This window comes from Diabrotica virgifera, chromosome 4 (genome assembly GCF_917563875.1).
Source record: "Diabrotica virgifera virgifera chromosome 4, PGI_DIABVI_V3a".
NCBI lineage: Eukaryota > Metazoa > Arthropoda > Insecta > Coleoptera > Chrysomelidae > Diabrotica > Diabrotica virgifera.
The window spans coordinates 179,411,008-179,427,294 of NC_065446.1; the positions used below are offsets into that span (position 1 = coordinate 179,411,008).

Genomic DNA, 16,287 nt, shown 5'->3' on the forward strand with positions numbered 1-16,287 from the left:
CGTTTCAAATAAACCATTTTTGACATATAGTATGGTATAACCAGATCCAAACCCAGACATCCAAAGTGAAAGTTATCCTCCAACACCAAATTGTTCTATATGGTCCACATAATGTTCAGGAAAAAGTCACACCATTTTGAGCGTCGGGTTTGGGGGGAGAGGGGGGAGAAATCGGTAAATTCGTAGTTTTTAAGTTTTTCGTCAATATTTCTAAAACACAAACTTCTATACAAAAATGTTCTACATTCAATTTGAAACAAAAAAGGCCCTATGCATAATCCTTCTAAAATGAACGGTTCCAAAGTTACGGAGGTAGTATAGTATAATTGGTCCAAAAAAGGCCTAACCCAGACATTAAAAGTAAAAGATTTCCTCCAACACCAAATTGTTCTATATGGTCCAGATATTGTTCAGTAAAAAGTTACACCATTTTGAGCGTCCAGTTTGGGGGGGACATGGGGGAGAAATCGGTAAATTAGTAGTTTTTTTATGTTTTTCGTCAATATTTCTAAAAATATGCTTTAGCGTAAACAGTGTTCTGTACAAAAATGTTCTACATCAAATTTAAAACAAAAAAGGTCCATACATAAATGTTATAAAATCAACGATTCCAGAGTTACGGAGGGTGATAAGTGGAGGTTTTCGATACTTTTTGGGCAATTTATAATATTTTTACTGATTGAAAGAAATTTTATTTAACAGGATTTGCTATTTCAGTGGCCGATGGTATGTTAGTGATAAGCCCTTGAAGAAACGTCAACCTCACCACCCAAAATCATCATCAATTGCATAAAAAGTATTAAAAGTGTCGAAAACCTCCACATTTCACCCTCCGTAACTCTGGAACCGTTGATTTTATAACAATTATGGATAGGACCATTTTTGTTTTAAATTTTATGTACAACGTTTTTGTATAGAACATTGTTTACGCTTAAAAATAGTTTTAGAAATATTGACTAAAAACTTAAAGAAACTAATAATTTATCGACTTCTCCCCCATCTCCCCCCCCCCAAACCGGACGCTCAAAATGGTGTAACTTTTTACTGAACTTTTTTTTTAGTATTATTAATATTATTTATAATTTAAACATGTTACAAGTCAGAATTTGGTATTATTTTTTGAGAGTAAATTAAATGTAAGACCAAATACTTACGATGTCGGGATAGTATCACAAGGTTTTTTCCTGTTTTCCCTTGTGATTTACTATGAAGTCTCTAACGCGAGAATTTTACTGTCGTTGCATTTGGTTGTCTTTTTAAAGACAGATCACATGCTATAATTTTTTTGTGACGGATATTCTTGAGTTGGGGTTGATTTCATGTAATCGAATGAACTATCTTTCAGTAAGTCGTCCCAGGAACGCAACTCATAAATATTGGCAATATCATTTTAAAGTCTTCTACTTTAAAATGTATAATATATGTCTAAATTGCCAATATAAATGAGTCAGATTAAATAAATTATTAGAAGAATTTTTTTGCTTAGCAACAACATTTTTGTTTATTTAGTAATATTTTGTATTTTGACAACGGCACCCGATTTGGGCGTCGAAACGTTAATAAAATTATTTTTTTCATTTTAATTGTGGCTTATTTCCCATATAAATAATTCATCATAAAAATGCCACAAGGAAATAGCTTCAGAACAACATTTTTACTGAACAATATGTGGACCATATAGAACAATTTGGTGCTGGAGGAAAACTTTTACTTTGGATGTCTGGGTTAGGCCTTTTTTTTGGACCAATTATACTATACTACCTCCGTAACTTTTGAACCGTTCATTTTAGAAGGATTATGTATAGAGCCTTTTTTTATTTCAAATTTAATGTAGAACATTTTTGTATAGAAGGTTGTTCATGCTAAACCTCATAGTTTTAGAAATATTGACGAAAAACCTAAAAAACTACGAATTTACCGATTTCTCCCCCCTCTCCCCCCCCCCCCCCAAACCCGACGCTCAAAAAGGCGTGACTTTTTTCTGAACATTATATGGACGATATAGAACAATGTGGTGTTGGAGGATAACTTTCACTTTGGATGTCTGGGTTATGTCATTTTTTGAATCAATTCTATCATACTATATAGAAGTTTCCAAAAAATAACTGTTTTATGCAAATTGGCAACGTGTTGTAACATTTACCATTTGTATAGCATAGGGAATGCAGCAAAAATTGTAACTGGCATGTTCTAAGAAATTAGACCTCTATGAATTTGTCCCTCGTCGTCTCAGTCGCTTTTTCAAACGTTGACGTGTGTATACTTCACCGTGCAGTAAGTGAATATTTTATAAATGGATAATTCACCAGTGAAGGCGACCCCGAAAATTGCATAATTAGGCGAGCGGCACACCCCTAATTTTGAAGCTTAGAAATCGAAAAGGCGACCATGATAGGTGAATGGCAAATTTTGGTTATTCTTTATGTTTTCGAGGTCGCTAAATCCGAATATAAGTTTATTTTTATCTAAATTGGTGGAACATGTTTAAAAATCAAATTTTATGCAAAAATGCAAAAAATCAATTATTTTTCATTTTTACCTCCCTGTATCTTTGGCCGCTGTAAATATTTAATTTGAAAATTTTACTGTGTTATCTTTGAAGAATTTAGATAACAACGTGATTTATCCGTGATGTTTAAACAAATTAAAAGAGGAGTTGTTAATTGTTAAACAATTTGTCGTCAGATTTCGTTAGTTTCATGTTTACTTAAAATAGTTAGCTGACAAAATTTTTAGTTCATAATTTTAATCAACACATCATCCAAACACAATTCATGAAGAAGTTTTCTGGCAAATTTCAAGTCAAAATATGCAATAGGAAAGAAGTTATGTGACTTTATAGACGAGTGGCACTCCAAAAAAAAAAACGCCTATCTCTCGAGATACTGACCACGGTGTGGTGAATGGCTAAGTTTGATCACACTTTTTGTTTTTGATGCTGCTAAAAACGAAAATGAGGTTTATTTTGAATTTTAGATGGAGAAAAATTGTCAAAATCGCAATGTTACAATAAAAAAAAATGAAATCGCGTTTTTCTTAAAATTAAAAGTTACACCATTTTTTTTTCTACAAAACATTGTTTTCTTTGTACTCTATATTTTAACATAAACTTCATTAAAAAGTTAAATTTCAAATTTTGTCACTCAACTTTTGAGATTAAACTTTGCAATTCAGGAATCTGCACATTTTACTTTAAACAATTCATAACTTTTATTATAATATGGCAGAAAGATTAAAACAGACCCATTATTTTCAGAAATGTAAGAATTATATACTATAAAAATTACAGAAGAAAATATTAAAATGGAACAGAGTTGTAACGAGTTAAACGCAAAAAACGTGATTTCATTTTTTTTTATTTTTAGGGTAAAATTGCAATTTTGACAATGTTCACCCAAGTAAAATTCAAAATTAACCTAATTTTCGTTTTCAGCACCATCAAAAACATAAAGTATGATCAAAATTAGCCATTCACCACACCGTGGTCAGTATATCGAGAAATAAGCATTTTTCTGGGGTGTGCCGCTCGAACATAATGTCCCACAACTTTTTTCCTATTGCATAATTTGACTTAAAATTTTTCAGAAAACTTCTACATGAATTATGTTTTATTGCTGTGTTGGTTAAAATTATACACTAAAAATTGGCCACTCAACTTTTTTAAGTAAACATGAAACTAACGAAATCTGACGACAAAATGTTTAAAAATTAACAACTCCTTTTTTAATTCGTTTAAACATTTTAGACAAATATCATTGTTATCTAAATACTTCAAAGATGACACACAAAAGGAAATATTTACAGTGACCAAAGATACAGCGAGGGAAAGTTGAAAAATCATCCAAATTTATATTTCGCATAAAATTTTATTTTTGAACACCAACTCTAGGTAAAAATAAACTTCATATTCGGATTCAGGCACCTTGAAAACATAGCCCAAAATTGGTCATTCACCTTAAAGTTGATTTTCTTGGTTGGTATAACGTAATTTTATGGGTTGCTGTCGCTCGCATAAATAAAAAGAGCGCTATTCGCTCCGTGCGTGACCATGGTGGGGATACATAAAACTATGCCAGCGCCCGTAGCGGCGAAATATGACAACTTTAGCAAATAATGAGTGAATAATAATTTTTTTCAATAGATATTTCGCTTACCTTATTATTGCCGTTTTGCTTTTTATTATTTATATTTTCATACTGACTTTCTTTCCTTCCCCGATCTGGTGGTATATTCTTATCGACATCTATTTCCATTTTGTGTTACGCAGACACCACAAAATTAATAATTCAATAGACCCAGCTAATGTTAAAATGTGGTACTAATAATTCACACTGCCTAATTGCTTTTTATGTACACTTAATTAATGTTAACACCATTTTCTTCAGAGAACTTCCAAATATCTGCTTTTTAATTTGACGTTTATTTGACACTCGAACTGATTGTTTGTATAATAAATTTGTCAAAAATGGTAAATATTACATTACAAATATGTAATATGTGTATCATATGTTTAACGTCAAATTGTGTTCGCCAAAAATTTCAGGTAAATACGCTAGGTGTCGCGTCAGTCATGCACGGAGCGAATAGTCAGAGGACTGTCGCTCGTCGCCTCCTTACAACGCAGTCTGCAGTCTCAATGCCACTGTCGATACTAGGAGACCGGCAGGTATAGTTCGACCAGGTAACGACCAGGGGTCGTATTTTTGAATTCAATCGAATTTATTCGCATACGAGTTAACTCGAATGAAAAATTTCATATACGAATCTGAATCTATATTTTTGAACGTCCTTCGAAATGTTATACGTATACGAGAAGAATTTGCACCGGCAACACTGCAAATTCGAACAACACTGGGCTTAACCTTCATCTGAAGAGTCACAGTGTTGCCATACTTTTTTTGTTTATTTCTTGTATAATTTCAATCAATGGTATAATCACATTATTAAAAAAATAGCTGGAATCGAAACTTAAGCTTGCATAATATTAGTAATATCGGTTTGCAAAGTCCACTATTTTGTTTATTATTATTTTTGTATCCAGTATTTACACTGATATTTTACTAGATTTTTGGTGTTTCAAAACGATTTTTGTGATAGTATGAAAAAATTGAGAATTTACACTGATGTTTTACTATTTTTTACCTTTCAAAACTTTACTTTTTTGGGTTTTTAAAAACTATTTTTAAATAACTTATATAATGGGATAGTAAGAAAAAATTGAGGATATGGCAACGGTGTCATATATGTCAAGCTTAGAGCTTAGATTCAATGCTAGAATACGTACAAAAGTTAGGTTATGTTATATATTCCATCAGTGATGTGGGAGGGAGGGATCACTGTGTTCAATGCATTATCGTACAGTATGTCTTTTCTTTCTATTAAAAAATTATTTTAAACCAGCCATTGAAAAGAAAATTCAATGTAAAAATATTGTATACAAGGATTAAAATTATCAATGAAAACTGAAATGACCTTGAAATGACATCAACAAAACAATTCGTATACGAGCATCCAAATTCGAATGGTTCATACCCATTCGAGTCATCGTATACGAAAAAATTCGTACATGAAGTATTCGAAAATACAAGAAACTGGATTTCGAACGAAATTCTTCTAATTTCGTATGCGAAATATGCTCGAATGAATTCGAAAATAGGGCCCCTGGTTCGGGTCCGCTACGTGTAATTCCAGACAGGGACGATCGATTCATTGTCCTGAGTGCTTTGCAGACTCGGTACGCGACATGAGTTAAGCCTCAAGAATCCTTGAGGAATGTTCGAGGTCTCACCGTCTCTCAGTGGATAGTTTGGAGAAGACTTAAGGCTAACGAGCTATCACAGGACCAAATTGAACGCACGTCAGAAACAAGCTAGATTTCAGTTTGTCCGAGAACACATCAATTGGTACCTTGGCCAATGGAATAGAGTTTTATTATAAGACTAGAGTCGAGTGTGCTTGTAAAGCAATGCCAGAAACGACGCGTCTATCGGAGGCCCAGCGAACCCTTTGACCAGTGCTGCAGTGTCATGTATGTTTTGTTGTGGTGGTATATCTTACAGAGCTTGTGTTCTTGCCTGGTGGTGGTCGCGGAGGGGGTTTGACAGCGGATCGTTACATTACGGATATTCTCTAAGATCTCTAAGACCATGTTATTCCTTACACCGGTTATAGGCGCCGGCTTTATGCTAATGTATGATAACGCTCGATGTCAATATACAATAGAATATAATAACAACGGAGTGGCCTCCGTTGAGCCGGATATGAATCCCATCGAGCACCTATGAGATGAGCTCAAACGCAGGCTTCGGGTGTGTAATCCAGCACCAGCGATAGTGCCGGAACTAAAAACTGCAATAGATGAAGAGTGGGAAGCGATTCTTCAGGAATCAGTCAGAAACTTAATAGGATCCTTAAGATCTCGCATTGAAATCGTTATACAACGCAGAGGAGGAAATCCTCAGTATTAATTTTGAATTTTTATGTGAATTTACTTTTATATTCATTACATACCTAATGACTTTTATTCATAACATGTTTTCTCACATACAATATTAAGTTATCTTTGTTATGTTCTTTAGTTACTAACATTATAAATCTGTGGTACTAATGTCAAAAATTATCGATTTTTCGTTTTTAATGCTAATATGTACATTGTGCGATGAAGAATATGATGACAAAACCCTACATGGCTAAACGCATCCATATAACCAGTAGATGATAAAATTAGTTTCCGATATGTCCACTATTACCACAACACCGCGAACTTTTAAACTCATCTGCTGCATAATCAAGTTTTTTGACATCGGGTTTTGCCTTAGCACCACAGAAATATTGGTGTCATTGCAATAAAATTACTTGTGTATACAATATCTTACTTCTAATTTTAAATATACAGTGTGGGCCAAAGAAAAGAGTCCACCCCGATATTTGGTAGTATTTATTAGATTTTAAGGAAAGGACGAAACAGGTCGATTTTTGATCTAAGGGGGACACATTTTTACGGTACATACATGTGTCATTTGTCAACCCCCTCCCTTCCACTCCCCTCGCCCCTTATTTTCAAATAGGGAATAGGAATCGTGTGCTGGCCTTATTTGAAAGGTTATTCAATTCTCTATTTAGTAATATAAACATTAATTTACACAAAATACATTCTACTGCTGACAGAAAACAGAAAATAATGTTTATTTGATAAATAAACCTTAAATTCAATATTCAACCTACCGAGAGGCAGATAGGTGGCAGCTTGAACATTGAAATTAAGCCAAAAGTAATGTTTATTTATCAAGAAACATTTTTTTCTGTTTTTGTGACAACAGAATGTATTTTGAATTAAATAAATTACAAACATTCTTCTTTTTGTGTAAATTAATTTAATGAAAATATTTTCTCTTGGACACCCTGTATAAATAATTATGTTAATGTTTATATTATTAAATAGAGAATTGAATAACCGTTCAAATGAGCTAGCCCACGACCCCTGTGCCCAACTTAAAAATAAGGGGTGGGGAAGTGGAAGGAAGGGGGTTGACAAATGACAGATGTATGTACCGTAAAAATGTGTCCCCCTTAGATCAAAAATCGACCTGTTTCGGTATTTCCTTAAAATCTAATAACTACTGCCAAATATCGGGGTGGACTCTTTTCTTTGGCCCACACTGTATGTGGATAGACACTTGCAAAATAGCGTAGTCAAAAAATACAGCTTATTTTACTTGAGTTGATTTTTTTGCTCGCAAGTGTATTTTATATCTTTTGCGAACACTAGCTTGCAATTTAAAAAACTAAAATCTTTGTTAAACTTTTTCTTATTTGTATCAAAAGCCAGTGAAAAAATACAGCAATAACCAAAAATCAAAAAATAACCATTTTTATTTGACCTAGCATATGCGATATTCAAAATATTCAATTTAACTTAATTTTATTCACTTCTTATACACAGATAACAGCACTACAGGCCTGAGTGGCCCGTGGTTTCGATGATCTTGACTAAATTCTTCCAATTATCCGATCCTTCACTTGTTATCTTCAGTCTCTTGTTCCCATTTCTTCTGTCAGTCCGAACGGCATTTGTTCTCCTGCTAACAAAATTCTTAGGACATTTCTTTGTTGTGGCATTTGTCCACATGACCGAAACATATCCCAACCATCTAACTCTCTGCGCCCTGATTTTCTGTGTCATTTTAGGTATTTTATCCATCTCCATTAGCTCGTGTTTTATTCTTCTGCGCCATTCCCCGTTAGCCTTCTTTATACCACCAAAAACTTTTCTCAAGATTTTCCTCTCCCGAATCTCTAGTTTCTTTTTCTTTTTGATTCATTGTCCAAGTTTCACGTGCATACAAGATACATGTGACACCGTTGGCCTCACATTGTTATAAGTTCAAATTTTGGCTACCATGGACAAGTTTTTTCCTTCAACAGTGCGTTTAATGATCCTACTGCTTTGTTACCTTTCAACAACCGTTTATCTATTTCTCTCTCTTCGTCTCTTGTAACTGTTACTCCAAAGTGCTCAAATTCAGATACCTTCTCAAATTTACACTCTCTGTCATTCGTCCTTAGAGTGATCCATATTTATTTTCTTCTGCATTTTCCTCTCTCATTTCCATATACTTGGTTTATAGCCAGGCCATATTTTCTAGCTTCTACAAATTTTTTGAACATTTTTCGAAGTTCTATTCTTGAACGTGTCAGAAACATTTAAGTCATCTGCAAAATCTATGCACTGTTGTTTTTTCAGAATTGTGCCGCTTGTTTGGATATTAGCTCCTCTAAATATCTTTTCTAGTACTAGGTTGAATAAGTCTGTTGACAGGGGGTATATTGGTTTTAATTCTCTATTGACGTTACACCGATTTGAAAAACGTCTTTCTATCATGACTTTATTGACTATATTTGGTAGTGTCATTTTAACTAATCGTATCAGTTTCTCTGATATTCCGAGTGACCTCATTGCTTCGTATAGTCCGTTTCGTAATGGATAGTCCTGGATCCCGCGTACAAAAAAAAAGTTGATTAATAGCAAGCTGAAAATTTTTTAATAGTTTAACTGTGTCAAGTCGGACAAACTTAGATGTACGGGAACACTGAAACAGGGGAAGCTTTAATTGTGGAACAGTTTAAAAATTTGGAACGTCAGATTAGGAAAACGTCCCATGTATTTTGTCGGACAGAACATCTAATTGATTTGTTAGCCTTTGATTAAACTCTCATGCAAAAATGAGACTGCTATTACTAACCAACATGATTCCTGTCTTTTGACATGTTCTACGTGTTCCACTCATTAAAATACCCAGTTGGTCATAAACTTGGCTTCAAAACTTACGTCAATGGTTTGGACTAACATCGATCGAGTTATTCAGAAACACTGCAAACAAAATTAAAATTGCTATGATGATAGCCAACGTCCGCAACGGACAAGGCACATGAAGAAGAAGGTGATAAACAGCAGTCTGATTTTTACATGAGAGTTTAATGAAATGGTAACAAATCAATTGGAAGTTCTGTCCGACAAAATACATGGAACGTTTTCGTTCTCTGACGTTCCAAATTTTTAACCTGTTCCACAATTAAAACTTTCCCTTTTCCAGTGTTCCTATACATCAAAGTTTGTCCGACTAGACACTTACGAAAAGCTATTTACTCCGGTCAACTTACACATCCGATGTTACAAAAATTACCATCAAGCTGAAAATTGGCAGGAATGTTCAAAATACCATCATAAATGAAATCTAAAAAGTCATCATAAATCCGACCCGAGCTAAAAAATTTACGCGGGGTTAAAGGTCACCAAATATAGTTTTTAGCGATTTTCAGCGAAACGGTAAGTTTTATCATAAAATTAGTTCTAACAAAAATTGTAGATTAGATAATTATCTATAAAAAAAGAAAAAAAATTAATATAGTTGTATTTATTAACATAGTACGTAGGCATTGTTATTTGTAAGCTTTATTTTTTTTTTATTGTTTATTTTTAAGTGTATACTGGACAATTTTATACTTATGAACGAATAATAATTGTATATGTAGTTACGTGGCTAAAGGTTCTGAACCAAGGACAGAATAAAATATATATAAAAAAAAATGTCTTATTACTTTTTTCCCTAAGAGCCACTGATTTTGATATACAACGATTCAAAAAGTTGTAATCGTCATAATATGCGCACACGTTTCCACACCACCTTTGAGGTAGTGTAATACTTTTTTAACGTGGTTTAAGCGCGTTTTTTAACGTGGTTTCCCAGTAGGCCTATTCCACGGATCTGTTATGATTCTGTTTAATTTGAAGCTATTGAATAATTAATTGATATTGGCAAGGGTTAAAAATGATAAAAGTTATAAAAAGCGGTATAAATTAAAAAAAGGGAAATTTATTCAACTGGTTCATAATTTTCTAATATTTCTTCCTCTTCTCCTTGTTCTTCTTCTTCTTCACTTTCTAGTTCTTCTTCTTGTTCATCCTGGGTGCAAGTAAATTGACCCAATAATGACACAGCGCATGGATCCTCGATAGAATCAAATGACTCCTCAATTGTTGGTGATTCAACATTGGAGCAAGACCGGTTTTGACAATTAGTACATGCTGAACAAAACAGTCCAACTTTTTTGCAACCACATTTAGCGCTACATCCCTTTTTACAGTTGCAAAAAAATGTATTCAGGAGTTTTTCCGGCGCAGGTAGGAGCAAAGTTTGAATTGGTTCTAATGAACTGTCGACTAATTTCCATCCCCAGTATTTTGGATCTAGCTGATAACCAAGCCACACTTGAACTTGGTAATGTACCCGAAAAAGATGAGCAGCTGCTGAGGTTGGAGGAAGACAAGATAACTGCACTTGTTTTTTATTTCGAGTATTTTTAAAGAAACATGCATATCGAAACTTATCTAAGTACGTAGTTTTTTTAGGCGCTCCATACATAGAGAGAAGAAAGCTAATTCCGTTGGAAATAACTTCTTGTGGAGTTGAATTAGTTTTTTTAAAAACTTCACTCCACATGTATGGTCACAGATTTCTGCTCTTTAAGAAATTCTAAAAATTCATCAGCTCTTTCAGTAGGTACTTGCATTGATTAATGTTTTTATATCACGTTCAACGGCAACAATTTCGCATTCACTTAAAATTTTAGCACAAATAAAACAATATTCTGACATTTTTGTTATAACAATGAAAATAACACGAAATAGGTTAAAAAATATAGGTTTAACACGTATTTTCACTCCGGAGTAGTACTCAAGACTAATTAATACCTCTTAAGAATTTCGCCACCCAGGAAGATTACGGTGTAATTTGCATAATAGTAAACAAACTAAATTTGCATAAAGTTTATTGTATATTGAAATGTTTATTAGTATCTACTAAGCAATAAAAATTTTGCCTAGAAAGTTGGCTTTCATTATTATGTTCAAACCATTCTGAGAAAAGAATAGGTAGAGTGATTAGATTAGCCGACGTACCGATAGAACGTGTTTATTCCGACAAAACCCACCTTTACAAATTGAATAAGACGCATAAGTAAGAAGAATTATTATAAGTTAATACTTGATCATATCAATTTACTATTTTTGTTGGAAATAAGCCGTAAAACTGAAATAATAATTCTTATTATTTTCCCGTTACATTTACTTTGTAAAGATTTTTTTGTTGGCACTGTAATAATACAGCTTATAGCTCGTGATGTATATACGTGGTGTACTAATACATATGACGATTAGAACTCTTTCAACTCTTTGAATCGTTGTATCTCAAAAACGGTGGCTCTTAGGAAAAAAAGTATTAAAATATTTTTTATAGATAATTATTTAATCTACAATTTTTGTTAGAACTAATTTTATGATAAAACTTACCGTTTCGCTGAAAATTGCTAAAAACAATATTTGGTGACCTTTGACCCCGCGTAAATTTTTTAGCTCGGGTCGGATTTATTAAGACTTTTTAGATTGCCTTTATGATGGTATTTTGAACAATCCTGCCAATTTTCAGCTTGATGGTAATTATTGTAACCTCACTCCTATTTTTGAGTCTGACTAGACAGGTCTAATTAACAAATTTTCAGCTTGCTATTAATCAACTGTTTTTTGTATGCGGGATCCAGGTCTAGGAGTCGTAAGCCTGTTTAAAATCGATAAAGGGCATATGCAAATCTAGATTTTGTTCATAACTAATGTTTTGTAATAATTGTAGCATAAAAATTTGATAGGTTGTTGCTGTTCCCTGTCTGAAACCAGCCTGGTATTCTCCTATTATCTCTGATTCATAGGTATTTATTCTGGTTCTTACAATATTTGCCAATATCTTAATCGCATTTCTAACAGTGCGATTCTTCTGTAATTTTCACAGATAGTTTTACCACCTTTCTTGTGAATTGGGCAGATGATTGCTGTGTTCCATTGCTCCAACATTTTTTAGTTTTCCCATCTTTTCTTTATAAGTCGAGCTATTTTTTGCTGCAGTATATTTCCTCCAACCTCTAATATCTCTGTGGACACTCCGCTTTCTCCGTTACTTTTATTATTTTTTAGGTCTTTTATTACTGCTGTTATCTCCATTTCTGTCGGTTCTTGTGGTTCTGTTTCTTGTCTTTGTTGTTGTTCTATTTCTTGCCTTTGTTGTTGTATTTCTGTTTGGCCCTATTGTCACAAACATATCTTTCCAGCCAAAGTTGAGGTAAAATTTTTAATGTTCATTACCACCTAACTGTGGCTAGTCATATATAAATATAACATTATTTTTTTTCCTTTTTAGCCTCATAGTCTGCTCTAGTTTTTTAGATGTTCTTTTTGATTCTTTATATTTTTTTTTTGATTTTAAGGTCGCTTGCAGTGTTCATCAAACCAATCTTCTCTTTTCTTGATATTGGTTTTTATGTTTGTCTGTCGTTTCTATCTAGATTGATTCAATATATCAAAACTTTTCCTCGAGATCATCGGTAGATGAAAATAAATTAATAAATAGACAAAAAACATTTTTGCAGCGAAAGTATTCTAAATACTACATTAAATACTTACCGTCTTCACAATCTGACAGATATTCTACCAAATCAACATCCATCAAAGTGTCTTCATTATTTTCATTTTGCTGGTCTACAAAATTAAGAAATGCATAATTAGAACAGAATTACTGACAGTAAATGGACCAAAATTACTACTAGCATACGCGGGTGACATTGACATTGTGGGAAACACAGTCACCAAAGTTCAGGAGACTTTCAATAAATTGGAGGTAGAGGCAAAGAAAGCTGGTTTAGGGGTAAATGAAGAGAAAACCAAATCATGTGCATCAACAGACAAAAGGAACGAGATAGAGTGGAGTTTTAAATATCTCAGAGCAACAATCACTGCTGATATACCCCAGGCTGTGGGTGAAAAATAGGTCGATTTCAGGATATAATTCAGGAATTTTTGAAACCTATCAGGTGTTGTAAAGGACGAAGCCAGGAATAACTTCTACTGAAATGTAACCAAAAATATTGTGCGCTTTTTTTTTTAATTGCGATTTTCATTTGTTAAATTTGCAATTTTTATTCATTTTTAATTTTGTAGCTTAGGATATTGATTTTAGAGAAAAACTTTTTAATCGAAAGTTGCAGTAAATTAAAAAACCTACAATTTGAGCTATGGTAAGTTTAATTTCGTTAATTGGTTATTGCAAAACAGCCTGCGAAAGGTCCAAAATGGCCGTTTTTTACAATTGCATTATTTATTGTACAAATAATTTTTTTTATTTTTTAAAGCTTTAAAATGAAGATCTTTCAATTCCAAACATAAAAAAAATTGTAAAGCCAGATTAACGAATTTGTTGCTTAGATATTATAAATTGTTCATCACAAGAGGTCAAATGTCGAAGGCTATAACTTTTTGAAAAAAAAATCGTAGAAAGTTAGTGAAACATCCAATCTCCTTCGAAAGATTTATATTTTCATATTCTAATGTAAATAAATGCGTAAAACATTTTTAAACCTCCAATTTTTGGGTTTGAAAATAAGGGGGCAAATTTCGTTATAAACATTTAGAGCTGAAGCGGCCCTGTACATCCTATGAGTTTTTAACTTACAGATTATTGTTGCTAAAGATGAAACAAAGATTTTAAAAAAAAATTAAAAATTTCTACGACCAACTGAAGCCGAGATAATTTTTGGGTTTGCAAATAAGGGGGCAAATTTCGTTATAAACATTTAGAGCTGTAGCGGCCCTGTACATCCTAGGAGTTTCTAACTTACAGATTATTGTTGCTGAAGACAAAACGAAGATTTATAAAAAAATAAAAATTTTCTACAACCAACTGAAGCCGAGATAATTGTTTTTTTTTCTTAAGTCGTAGTGCCTTTATTTATAACAATTAAGAAATTATTTTACAGTCATTGACTAAAGAAAGACTTATATTATCTTAAAATAAAAATTGTTATAAAATATAATTACATTTAATTATTAACAATTATTTTTAAAATCGGTGCTTTTGCGAGCGGCCGAATTTTGCAAATCGCCCGGCTCGCTTCAAATCCGCGCGGTCGGAAAACTTTCACGTAACTTGTATTAAATTTTGACAGAAAACAATTTAATAATATTACCGTTATAATATACAATCTATTTACCACTGTATTTGTTTTTCTTGATAAACTTTTATACGTGAAATTTCATTTCTGAAGAAATAATATTACAAAAATGATACAATGTTGTTCTGAAGTTATTTTCTTGTGGCATTTTTATAATCAAGTATATTCAAATGGGAAATAAGCCACAATTTTACCTAAAAATGATTTTATTAACGTTTCGACGCCCAAGTCGGGTGTCGTTGTCAAAATACAAAATAATACTAAATAAACAAAAATGTTGTTGCTTAGTGAAAAATTCTTCTAATAATTTATTTAATCTGACTCATTTATATCGGCAATTCAGACACGTATTATACATTTTAAAGTAGACGACTTTAAAATGATATTGCCAATATTGATGAGTTGCGTTCCTGGGACGACTTTACTAAAAGATAGCTCATTCGATTACATGAAATCAATCCCAACGAAGACACTGGAAAACAAAATCTATAGAACTTTATTCAAATTTAAAAATGACCTAACGTACTATCAAAGAAAATTAATGACACCTCATTACAGTAAGACACCACATTTTTATGGAGTACCGAAAATTCACAAAGCAAATATTCCACTTAGACCTATTTGTAGTACCATCAATTCTCCTTGTAGTGAACTATCAAAATTTTTATTAAATATTATAAAACCATTTGCAAATAATAATGACACATTTATAAAAAATACACAACATTTTTTAAACAAATTATCAAATATTGAATTTAATCCGTTCGTTTATAAATAAGGAATTGTCAAGATTGGATCGAATGGAACAGAACAACTTAGAACGGGATCCTACAACATTCACAAGAAATAATACGAGGAAAATATCAATACCATATGTAAAAGAACTCTCCGAGAAACTTTATTAAAGGAGGAAGTCAATAGAAAGAAAATACCACAATTAGTAAATCAGTAACATATCGAGTTAGTACATATTTAGTATTTTAGTATTAATTAAAATTTAAAATATCAAGTCAGAATTTGGTATTATTTTTGAGAGTAAACTAAATGTAAACCCAAATACTTACGATGTCGGGATAGTATCACGAGGTCTTTCCTGGTTTTCCCTCGTGATTTACTATGGAATCTCTAACGCGAGAATTTCAGTGCCACCGTTGCATTTGGTTGTCTTGTTAAAGACAGATCACATGCTATGATTTTTGTGGCGGATATTCTTGAGTTGGGATTGATTTCATGTAATCGAATGAGCTATCTTTTAGTAAAGTCGTCCCAGGAACGCAACTCATCAATATTGGCAATATCATTTTAAAGTCGTCTACTTTAAAATGTATAATACGTGTCTGAATTGCCGATATAAATGAGTCAGATTAAATAAATTATTAGAAGAATTTTTTACTAAGCAACAACATTTTTGTTTATTTAGTATTATTTTGTATTTTGACAACGACACCCGACTTGGGCGTCGAAACGTTAATAAAATCATTTTTAGGTAAAATTGTGGCTTATTTCCCATTTGAATATACTTGATTATAAAAATGATACATATATATGAAATATATAACTATATTTTTAATTTTTTCATTGTTATATAAATATAATAATAATAATGTTACTTCTTACTATAATATACATAAAACTTTTTCTTCTTGTAGTGACTATTCTTTTTGGATTTCACATATAAAAGTTTATAAAGAAAAACAAATACAGTGGTAAATAGACTGTATATTATAACGGTAA

At 32.4% G+C, this 16,287-nt stretch overlaps 1 protein-coding gene across 3 annotated transcripts in view; it reads right to left on the minus strand.

Moving 5' to 3' along the window:
- The window catches only part of LOC126883268 (transcriptional regulator ATRX-like), a 442,769-nt gene that overhangs the window by 320,295 nt on the left and 106,187 nt on the right, over positions 1–16,287 (minus strand). For all 3 annotated transcript variants that reach the window (XM_050648594.1, XM_050648595.1, XM_050648593.1), the window contains one exon: positions 13,010–13,084. In XM_050648594.1, coding sequence (XP_050504551.1) covers positions 13,010–13,084 — 75 coding nt within the window. The remainder of the gene's footprint in view (positions 1–13,009; positions 13,085–16,287) is intronic.